The 12,066-nt window shown below is 41.9% G+C and overlaps 1 protein-coding gene across 3 annotated transcripts in view; it reads left to right on the top strand.

Moving 5' to 3' along the window:
• Positions 1–12,066, top strand: part of NRF1 (nuclear respiratory factor 1) — a 101,231-nt gene that overhangs the window by 64,130 nt on the left and 25,035 nt on the right. For all 3 annotated transcript variants that reach the window (XM_089676918.1, XM_089676920.1, XM_089676921.1), the window contains exons 8-10: positions 1,099–1,200; positions 1,483–1,640; positions 5,059–5,183. In XM_089676918.1, coding sequence (XP_089533044.1) covers positions 1,099–1,200; positions 1,483–1,640; positions 5,059–5,183 — 385 coding nt within the window. The remainder of the gene's footprint in view (positions 1–1,098; positions 1,201–1,482; positions 1,641–5,058; positions 5,184–12,066) is intronic.

Genomic DNA, 12,066 nt, shown 5'->3' with positions numbered 1-12,066 from the left:
TCCTTCATTCCTCCTACCACTCCATCCCCCACAGCCACTTCCTCCTGTACCACTACCCCCTCCCTCCTAGATTGTAAGCTCGAAAGAGTAGGGCCCTATAACCCCTCGTGTGCTGTTTGTAGTTGCTGTAATGTTTCATGTATTGTCCCCCCCTCTATTGTACAGCGCTGAGCAAACCCTTTGGCGCTATATAAACTCAATGTAATGTAATCACTGGGTGCGCGCCCCCGGAGACGCGCAGGAGAGTGCATTCTGGGAGGACGTCATATGACTCCCTCCCAGAACTGGCCAGCCGCAGTGTAGCCGTCATTCAGCTATCTGCGGTTGGCAACTAGTTAAAGTGAATAACTTTGCACAAAGTTCACTATATGGTCCACTTATGTATTTATACATGTGATTCTGTCCCTCCTAATCGTCTCTCTCCTCTCTCATGTTTTAAGCCCCCAAGTGCGTATCGTTACATTTATTAACATCGTTGCTTAATTGAACAGTGCATTATGGTTAGTTTGAAAGTTGGAGACATTCTGTAAGGACAGCATTCCACTACATAGCTTGGTGTCATCTGAAAATTTGGGGATACAAGCAATTACACATAACTTGTGTATGGTGCTGTATCCCAAGAAAAAAAAATAAGCTTCAGCTTTAACTCATCTGACTGATATAAGGTCCATTATCTTAAGAACATGACAGATTTATGTTCTTGTAAATATGTGGTTGTAAGCACAGACTGCACATTTTATTAGCAACATGAAAAAAACTAGAGAACAATGCTGTCTTGTCTTAACACAGGTATATCACATTCTTCCTTTGGAACACTCACCCCATATTTCTGAAGCAATACTGCTTATCCATAATGGTACAGTCATCTTCAATGAACCACGTGCTAATGTTTCCATGTTACTGGAGCCTATCTATTGCTGTTTAGAGGGCCATAATATTATACCTAATATCTGTGTGCAAACAGCATCCATATTTCTGAAGGGACCATGGCACAGAGCTCATCAAAGATGGCTGTAGAGCTGTGGCTCCAACATAGTATTATGCGCTTCTGCTATTTATATATCTACATAATGTATCTATCCTGTTCTTTCCTCCCAGGTTGGCACAGGTGCTACTGTTGCCACATTGGCAGATGCTTCTGAGCTACCAACTACAGTAACTGTTGCACAAGTTAATTATTCTACAGTCAGTGATGGTGAGGTAAGACATGCACTATTGTTTGTGTGTGTGTGTGTGTGTGCATGCATGCGTGTTTCTGCAGAAGCTGAAATGTCAACATGTTGCTCACGTGTCAGAACTGTTCTGGGCAGTTAAAGACACGCTTATCACAACCTTTTATATTATGATCTGTACCTGAAATGAGCACCTTAGGTCATATAGCAGTATTGTTTTAAATGTAAACAATAGTGCTGATATTGTGTAATATATGAAATGCTAGATGTACTGTATAGTGAAATATGCAACATTTATTTATTCTGTCAGGTAGAACAAAACTGGGCAACGCTTCAAGGTGGTGAGATGACCATCCAGACGACGCAAGCATCTGAAGCGACTCAAGCTGTTGCTTCCCTAGCTGAAGCTGCTGTTGCTGCATCACATGACATGGCGCAAGGTGCTACAGTGACCATGGCACTAAACAGGTAAATGACAATGCAGACCTTCCCCATGAAAATGGCTGTATATATGAATAGTTATTTTAATTCTGAGTTTCAGTGATTACACATCCTGTAGGAGAATATTGGCCATTAGTACCCCTTTTTTTCAGCCTTTGACACTAGAGGGTGCTGTACATGAAGTTAACTCTTATGGCTGGCTTGGAAATATTTATTAGAATATGCAGTATGTGTAGCAAACACTAAAGTGTAGTCATTTATGGAGAACATTTTTTTTTCTGTCTTGCTTGCATTTTAAGAAAGTTGCTACATGCGGTGTAAGTTTACATTTGAATCTTTTGCATGCCGATTATTTTACATTATATACATGAATGCATGAGACAATTTTGGAATTCCCGCTGTGAACACAGGTTACTACATACATTTACTAATGATTCATACAAAGCAATGTACATACTTATAAGAGAGTAATGTTGGGGGTGGGTTACTTCACACTTCAAGAAGTGGAAACTACATTTATTTTTCAACATACTCCCCTGCTACATTTATACACTTATCCCAGTGTTTAATACCTGGAAAGCTTCGGCATAGAAGATTTTTCAGTACGTCTGAACCATCCTAGGCCAGCCTGCTTCACTTTGTCATCAGTGCTAAAAAAAAGGCTGACCTCCGAGGAACTCTTTTTGGTGAAAATACCTCCCACCCGAGTTGCTGTAATACGCACGTAGTGCGGTGAACAGTATGAGCTTGTGCTTTGTTCTGGAGAAAGATTAGTTTCTTGTGCAATTTCACAACAGGTTATGTGTCGATTATCTAGGATCAAGCGTTTCACACGCTGAATGTTCACAAAAATGACTGCTGTGGGCTGGGAACCACCACGGCCAGGATTGTCGCTGACGGATGTACTAAAAACGTTTACACCATTCGAATGTCTTATTATAGCTGAGTGTCTAATCACCGTACTGTGCTTGAAGTCTTTTGTAGATATCCACGGGTTTTACGCCATTATCAACAAGAATCTTCATCACCACACTCTGTTCCATTCACACACTAACACTGTTGAATGCCATCTTAATTAATAGTCTCTGGACTGGCCCACAACATGTGTGCCGCCTATCAGTAATGGGACACACTTGTATATAGTACTGCCACGCTAGCATCCTTTTTTACACCTATAAAACTAGTCCTGGTTTGACTTGAACAGTGTGTGTGTGTTTGTGTGTAATAAATATATATTACACACACACTCTCTGGTCACTTTTTTAGGTACACCTTGCTAGTGTCAAGAAAATATCACCACCACCAGCCCGAACCACTGATACAAGGCAAGATAGATCAAAGCTTTCATGTTGTTTATGCCGCATTCTGACCTACCACCTGAATGTTGCAGCAGTATTCTCTTCTGACAACCACAAGGCATTTTTGTCCACACAACTGCCGTTCACTGGATCATTCTCTGTAAATCCTAGAGATGGTTGTGTGTAAAAATCTCAGTGGATCAGCAGTTTTTTAAATACGCAGACCAGAGAGTCGGCACCAAAAATCATGCCACGTTCAAAGTCATATAAATCCCCTTTCTTCCCCATTCTGATGCTCGGTTTTAACTCCAGCAAGTCATCTTCACCATGTCTACATGCCTAAATGCACTGAGTTACTGCCATGCGATTGGCTGATTAGCAATTTGTGTTACCAAGCAATTGAACAGATGTACCTAATAAAGTGGCCGGTGAGGGGATGTGTGTGTATATGTATATTCAAATCATCTCCATGGCCACAGGTGTATAAAATCAAGCACCTAGGCATGCAGACTGCTTCTACAAACATTTGTGAAAGAATGGGTCACTCTCAGGAGCTCAGTGATTTCAAGCGTGGTACCGTGATGGAATGCCACCTGTGCAATAAGTCCATCCATGAAATTTCCTTGCTAGTAAATATTCTACGGTCAACTGTTAGTGGTATTATAACAAAGTGGAAGCAACTGGGAACAACAGCAACTCAGCCATGAAGTGGCAGGCCAACGTAAAACGACAGAGTGGTGTCAGCGCATGCTGAAGCGCACAGTGCACACAAGTCGTCAACTGTCTGCAGAGTCAATGGCTAAAGACCTCCAAACTTCATGTGTCCTTTAGATTAGCACAACAACGGTGCGTAGAAAGCTTCATGGAATGGGTTTCCATGGCCGAGCAGCTGCATCCAAGCCTTACATCACCAAGTGCAATGCAAAGCATTGGATGCAGTGGTGTAAAGCACGCCGCCACTGGACTCTAGAGCATCATGCTTCTATGTCTGGTAATCCCATGGACGTGTCTGGGTTTGGCGGTTGCCAGGAGAACGACACTTGCCTGACTGCATTGTGTGTAAAGTTTCGATGGAGGGGGGATTATGGTGTGGGGTTGTTTTTCAGGGGTTGGGCTTGGCCCCTTAGTTCCAATGAAGGGAACTCTTTAAGACGTCAGCATACCAAAACATTTTGAACAATTTCATGCTCCCAACTTTGTGAGAACAGTTTGGGGATGGCCCCTTCTGTTCCAACTTAACTGCACACCAGTGTCATGACCTCAATCCGATAGAACAGCTTTGGGATGAATTAGAGCAGACTCTGCGAGTCAGGCCTTCTTGTCCGACATCAGTGCCTGACCTCACAAATGCACTTCTGAAAGAATGGTCAAACATTCCCATAGACACACTCCTAAAAGTGTTTGTAAAGGCTCAAGGTTTTTTACTTTTCTCCATTCTATGCATAAAGGTAAAACAAACTGTGTGCAGCAGTGCCCCCATAGCAAGCTACTTGCTGTGTGGGCACTCGACAGAAAGGAGGAGACAGGAGCACCTGCTGGGGACCCAAGAAGAGGAGGATCAGGGCTGCACTGTGCAAAACCACTGCACAGTGCAGCCCCAGTAGGTAAGTATAACATGTTTATTTTCCAAGAAAAAAAAAAAACCTCTAGAGTCCCTTAAACCTCGTGGACAGCCTTTCCAGAAGAGTTGAAGGGTGGACCAACTCAATATTGAACCCTACGGATTAAGACTGGAATGCCATTAAAGTTCATGTGCATGTAAAGGCATCCCAATACTTTTGGCAATATAGTGTGTGTGTGTGTGTGTATATAATATATACGCACACATACACAAATGTAAGATATTTGAGATCTTTTAAAGTTAACTAGAAAATCCATATTCAAAATTGTATAAGTACAATGTACTGTGTGGGAATTTAATTTAAGTAAGTAGTTCCTTAACATGAAGAATTTCAGTAATATGACCTGATATAAACATGGAAATGGAAGACAACCCTTTCACCTTCCTGTTAGTTTTCTGTGCTGAAATGACAGAGCAGCCACTGACGCAAAAATTAATTTTAGAAAGCGGGGGATACCTTGCGATGGAATACAATAATAGTTGCTTCTCTTATTTCTATATATATTTTTTTTTTGTCCCACTATAGTGAAGCAGCAGCTCATGCAGTAGCCACCTTAGCAGAAGCCACACTACAGGGAGGAGGACAGATCGTTTTGTCAGGAGAAACCGCTGCAGCTGTTGGGGCTTTAACTGGAGTACAAGATGCCAATGGTAAGAGCAGGCCACCCTGCAGCATTTTTTTTAAATGGTAATGTATAGAACCCTATATAAGACACCTGACTTTCTAATATTCAGATAAAAAAGCCAAGCTAAATAAATCTGTGCACGGCATGTCTTCTTTCTAAATCTCTTGATATATACATCTTCCTCTAAGGCACAATGTCACAGAGACCTTGTGCAAAACCTAAAACAGGATGCTTATAGCTCAAACACATTATTTGAGTGTCTTGATCAATTATACTGTATTTACCTGAAGACTGACACCTCAAAAGATCATGTCATGTTCATTAAGCAGATTTTTTTTTTTTACATCCGTGCTAGATGGTCTGGCAGTTATTATCAAAGCAGCAAACATATATACTTTTATTTTCTGCAGATTGTAATATAGGTGCACAATAGGGAAGTTGCTGAAGTAAATGATAACAGTGGACAGAGTGTAAGGGGAATTTTCTTCAAAGTGCGTTCAAAGCACTCCACAAAATATCCTTGCAAATTTTTACTGAAAATTTAGAAGACCTAAAGCACTGCTGCCTCAAAATTCTCTAGTTTCAAGGGACTGCGTGCTATTTGGTGATGTCACTACTGTGATGAGCATTGTTCTACTTGCTGGATGCACATCCGGAATGTTTATCATGAATCAAAACTCTTCCTCTACCAAGATGGCTACCTGACTCCATACAAAGATACAGTGCAGAACAAGGCAAGATTAGTTGGTAATGGGGGAGAGATCAGCAATGTCAGCGACTAGTCCTCTTTTGTTTTTTTGTTATGTTTTTGGACACAGTTTGTAAGCATTTACAACCACCTTAAATAATTAAGTTCACCGCCAACAAAAAAATATTGGTTATATTGCAGTTAAAAACAGAAAAGAAAAGTTCATCTATTTTTTTTTTTCATAGGCACCAGCAAAGTATTACACCGGCATTCAGTGAATCGGGGGGGGGGGGTGCAGCGTCAGGCTCCTGCAGAGTGCAATCCTCCCTCCTGCGCTTGCTGACCTGTACCTTTCAGTGAAAGCTGGAGGGGCTGAGAATTTACTATAGGCTCGGACTGATCAGCCTGCTCACAGTCCACTGAAACTACAAGTCTATCTTCTGTGGCTGCAGATGGGACTTGTAGTTTATTTTTTAATATATCTCTGTGAAAGAAAGATGCAGCTGTGTTGGCAGAACCCCACACAGCCGCACCAATTTTAAAATGTTGGGGAGAAGAACCCTTGCCCTCTGTCATAGGGAATATGGGTGGGGGGTGAACATCTTACATATTAACCCCTAAATACAGCTGTAACATGTTCAAAAGGTGAAGTTATCTTTTTAACTAGTTTATTATTTTAACTTTGAACTACTCTTTGCTGTCTTCTAATAATAGAAGCAGTGCAACCTAGGTAAAATCTTGAGAGCCGTACAGGTTCCCACACCATGTTGCTTTGGGTATTGAATTCTGCATGGTGCTCACCTCAGCACTTTGTGCAATGTAGAGACAATATAAGTGCAGCGCTATAGGTAATGTCCAAGTGGCAATTAAAATATATACGATCTTCAAATATGAAAGTATTCAAGATGGTAGACAGTTCAGTGATGGGGGACTCGCAGGGAGTATAGGTGTGATCCAATCCCAGAAATAGATAAATTGCCCGCTTACCAGAAGCAATTACAATGCGCATGTACAGGTTACATATATCCGTGGTCCCATGTAGGCGCTGCTTTATAGTACCCAGATGGTCCGTCGGTGGTAAGGCGATACTGGTCCGGTCGGATCACACTGCTCCTTCGGTCCGCACAAAGAACCTAAAAATGCTGGGGCTGAGGTATGGGAACTCAGTGCCAGGTGTAAGGAGTGAAAATACTCATAGTGTAGTATGTTTTTAAAATATTTATTAAATCCAATACATAAAATCATTAGGAGTTACCAAAAGCACATGCCTGCAGCCTGTAGCCAGTAAAAGCAGCTTGAAAAAAAGATACTATACACTGACCAGTGGGAAACATGGGTGGGCCGCCGGACCTCCTGACCCGGCGGCGTGACGTCAAGGCGTGCGAAGGCTCCTCCTAGACACGTTTCGTGTCAATACACGTCTACTGTAGGGGTGATGGTGATGGTGGTTGAAAAGTTTACAACCACTTGGAGCTTTGTCTCAGGTGGATGACCGAGTGTTACATCATACCACAGGTCTCACACTTTGTCACTTTTGTCTAAAGCTTTTTATAAGGTACTCAGGCGTTTCCTCCCAACCTTTCTCACAAGCAATTTTCTACTTGATGAACACCATCTTGGTTGCTGCATACTCTTCTGTTACTTCTACGGACATGCTTACCCCATTTTCGCACCCTACTCTGTGAGTAGCTATTAGCTGAAAACTCGCACTGGTAGCAATGGCTGAAACCAGATGAAAGAGAACGTGGTAACAGATGAAGGAAACATTCGCTCTCTCAAAGGCCTGCAAAACATTTTGACCACTCCAAGCAATGACACCCTTGAACCGGAGCAGGACCTTATTTTAACACCAGTCTGTGCATCTGATCCTGGTATTCTTAGCACACAACAGGCAGCCTACCTGACTAAGGGAAATTTTTGTGCAGCTGTGTCACAATTCCTTGGGCAGTTGTTTGCTTTAATATAGCCATAACTTTCCAGGTCTTAAAAGTTCCAGGCTCGTTCCCCATCCTTACCCTCTCTTCCTGAGTCAGATGTTGATATGTCTGTTTTGGGAGAGGTAGGCTAGAGTAGATTGAGGAGGCCATGGACGATTTCTCACCCCCCAGGCTCCTAAACACCTGATGTTTTAGCTTTAGGCAATATGCTTGCCAGTATTTATATGCTCACTCCTGCTGTTTGCAAAAGCATCAGCAGTGCCGCACCTGATTCTCCCCCATCTCGCTATGCCTCTTTGAGTAGTTGGAGACCTTCTAAGTCAAAAAAAGATATTCCCCATTCATGAACCAATAAAATAGGCATTCTATGAAGATTGGGCCAACCCTGAGGTTCATTGTGGAGCTCTGCCATGCCAGTCTTCCTTCAGTACTTGGTAATGATGTTCCTTCTTTCAAAGATTCTGCTGACAGAACATTTGAGACACTCTTCAAGGCTTTCCTTACTCTAGCAATATGAGCTCTGCAACCAGCTATTGCTGCAATTTCTATTTGTCAAACCTCAGCTAACTGGACTAGGGCAATGAACAACCAACGGGATCCTATATTTCAGGACTGTACCTTGGTTGAGCAATTACAGAAATTACCTTCTGCCTTGCTCTTTCTGTGGATGCCCTTCAACAAGTTTTGACACTCAGGAATTCCTCTCTGTTAACAGACTGGATTTGTTCAACATGTGCAGATACTTGTGGCTCTAAGCTTTGTTAGCTGAAGCTGCCTGTTGTAAATGCTTATATGCTCTTTGAGGGAGAGTCTATGGTAAGGCACTTCCCAAATACATCAGATTTCACATGTGTAAAGCTTCTACAGGGGCTTCTATCGCCTCGAAACAAAGTACCTTAACACTCTCTACCCAAGCATCAATTGTGAAGCCTAAATTCAGGCCTTCATTTTGGCGCAAGACTTGGGTCACAAAACATCCACCAACTCTTCCACAAAGCCTTCTTCCCAAAGAAGGAGTGCCCTCATTCATAAAATTGGGGTAGAAGTGTTTGAATTTGCCCCTCTCTGGGTCACAGATGTCCTAGGCCTGTGGGTTCAAAGGGGTACAAAAGAAAAGTTCTAACTTCTCCCTCACCACCCGGGGAGTAGTCATTCCAGTGCCTCTGGAGGACAGGTTCAAATAATTATTTTCAAACCTGTTCATGGTACCAAACCCAATAGGGGTATTTGTCCTATCCTGAACCTAAAATCTATAAGTACTTTCTTCTAGATCTATATTTTTGTATGGCATCCAAATGGTCAGTTATTTCCTTTCTGTGAAAAAGGCAATATCTGGCATCTTTAGGCATCCGAGATGTCTATCTGCGTATTCCTATTTATCCACCTCATCATCGCTTTCTGCGTTTCGCAGTAGAAGACAAACATTCAGTAATATCCAGTTTATCACACTGCCATTTGGCCTATCCTGTGCTCCCAGAATATTCTTAAAGGTGCTTTCTTGCCAACTTAAGAACTTAGCATTCAGGTCAGAGGACCTTCTTCTAAAGGATTCCTCTCCTTTACAGCTATCTGCAAATGTCCACAGGACTATTCAGATACTTAAGGTTTTCAGTTGGGTAATCAACTTCCATAACTCTCCAGCTTTCCTTTCACCTGGGGAACTTGTGTCTCATTCTCCCAAGCCAGAGTGTTACAGAAAAGAAATTGCTCTTTATTAGATCTAAGACTTGTGATTAAAAAAGCATCCCTTTGTGAAATTCTGTATGAGCTTTTGGGACCATTTTGGCATGGAACAAGCATGTTTCCTCTCCTAACCAACCTATGTCCCCAATCCAGCCAAGCAAGGATCTTGGTGATATTCCAAACCCTGACAAAACATTGATTAATGTGCTCTTAAAGGTTCAGTTGCTCCTGGGATCCCGCTAGACTGCACCACACACCAACACAGTGGCCATACATATACATGATGCAATGGCATAAACTATTTCAGTAGTCAGGCTCCAATTAGTTCTCATCCAACCCAGCCATTGTCTATTCTATAGTTGGGCTTTTCCAAAATTCTGGTAGACCTGAAGCTACATTTATTATTTTATTGTCCATGTGTCAGAGTCCTTTCCTGATACTTCTGCACAACAGTCGTGTCTATGCCTAATCCATACTACAAAGAAAGAATTTTGCAGTGTTCTGGGCGGCGCTATTCAGTTGCCCCTCAGACTCCCCCCCTCTTATACAGGTTGTCCTTTTGTGACAGCCATGGTAGAGTTATTGCTCTTGGGCCCACAGTTTCTAATCCCCTATACTTGAGCTGATTAGTTCCACAAACCTACTCTATCTACTTCTCCCTTGTCCTTGGGGTATGTTTATTGATTTATTACTCTTGGGTCCTCCGTTCCTAATCCCCTATACTTGAGCTGATTAGTTCCACAAAACTACTCCATCTCCTTCTACTCCATCCTGCTATGGCATGTGCTTCCTGGCCTCAGCCCTCCGGTTCTGCTTCAAGCCCTTATGCAGCATTCCCTAACCTTACAAAGGCTATGGATGACTAACTCCCTCGGTTTTGGAGCTAGGGCAATTATTCTGCCTTCCCCTAGGTTTTGACCTTTGTGCCCAGCAACTTAATTACCAATTTTGTTTTGGCATTGGTTGCCTTCCCCCTGTTCCCATGTTAAATTGGTGATTTCCTTTTCTTTCCACTTGCTGTCAGCACTTGTCTACCGTACTCGGCTTTCTTCCTTAGGCTACATTTGTGAGTGAGCCCTACCAGGCAAATTCCTGATATCCCAACTTTCCAGATATTTTCTGCATTGTCGCATTTCAGCCTCTGCATTGGATGCTGCCTGTACATTTTTATACATGCAGGTTAATTACCTCTGCTCTCTAGTCTCTGGTAGGACAAGTCTACCCTTTGGTGTAATAGAGAATGTTATCTGGAGTTTTCTACTTGTTTCTTATTCTGTGCACCCTTCTTCCTGGTATTGCTTATGATATGTCCATTTGTACCCTGTAGTTCCTGGTAACTTATCTTCTTCCTATCCCCTGTGCCCTTGCACCGTCTGCGATTTTTAACTGAAGATAGCTCTTCCTTGTCACCTGGTGGGACTCCGGCAGGACTTAATTTCCTAGCCAGGCCCGGTTTTTTCTCATTTAAAGGGTTTCCTTTTTTTGTAGGATCTTTATAAAAGATCCTCATTCTGTTCCCATCAGAAGTGCCTTGGACTCTTCCGTCTACTTCCACTTGTGCACATGTGAACCTGGAAGCTGGTTCTCACATTCTTTCCCTGATGTGCTTCTTGTTTTCAAGGAAATTATAGTCTATTTCTGGACACAACAATTATTTGAATTCTTAGACTGTGCAGTTATACTACTGCATATTTTCTCATCTTGGGGCAGTATAACCCAACTGTTTAGGAATCACAGTGTCCCTCAATGGGCTCCAAGAAAAGGATGTTACTGTAAAAACAAAAATCCTATTTTTTCAGCCTGTTACATGACCATTTTAACAAAAGAATGCTGAGAGGAAGTTAACCATACATTTCTTGGTCCAAATTCAGAGCATTCAGAACTCCCTTATTCTTTTCATAAATTTGAAAGATATAATTGTCATCCTGATGCATTAACTCTGCGATATGTAATCAAACCAAAGCACTAGTAAAAGTATCTACCAGCATAAAGATGAAAGCCTTCTGTCAAACCTAATTGCATAAATGTTAACACTGCTGTGTTTTGTCTAACAAAGAACTAGATCAGCTCTAATGATTTGTCCTTCTCTGCCCATCAACCCACACTAAATATAGTTCACAAAGCAGATCAGTGCACAGCACTCTGCTGTCTGTGTGTGATGCCACATAAAATGGAAACAAGGGCTAGAATAAAGCCAGCATATTACAAGGCATGTATCTGGGTCTGTGAAGCCTTAGCACACAAAGCTGTGCTAGGTGTGGCTCAGAAAGAACCCAGCAGGACCAGTAGCTGAATAGATTTTTTTTTTTTTATGATGGCATAAGGTAATTGAACCACCCATTTTATGGATGAAGCATACTTATTTTTATGCTGTCCGCATTTGGTATTAATGGGCTATACCAACAGTGGGCGTTACTCAGGTGAGAGCAAATGGTTCTAAATCTTAAAAATGTTCTCCAGGCAAATGTAAAAAGCTTCTATTTAGTATGTATGTTTGTATGTATGCGTGTGCATGTGTGTATATATATGTGTGTGTGTGTATGTATGTATGTATGTGTATATGTGTATATATATATATATATATATATATATATATATAT

The sequence above is a fragment of the Staurois parvus genome, unplaced genomic scaffold (genome assembly GCF_062004578.1).
Source record: "Staurois parvus isolate SC_StPar_1 unplaced genomic scaffold, SC_StPar_1.0 ptg000175l, whole genome shotgun sequence".
In the NCBI taxonomy this organism is placed as follows: Eukaryota; Metazoa; Chordata; class Amphibia; order Anura; family Ranidae; genus Staurois; species Staurois parvus.
Note: the sequence above shows the minus strand (reverse complement) of the source record. Positions and strands in the feature narration are given on the sequence as shown.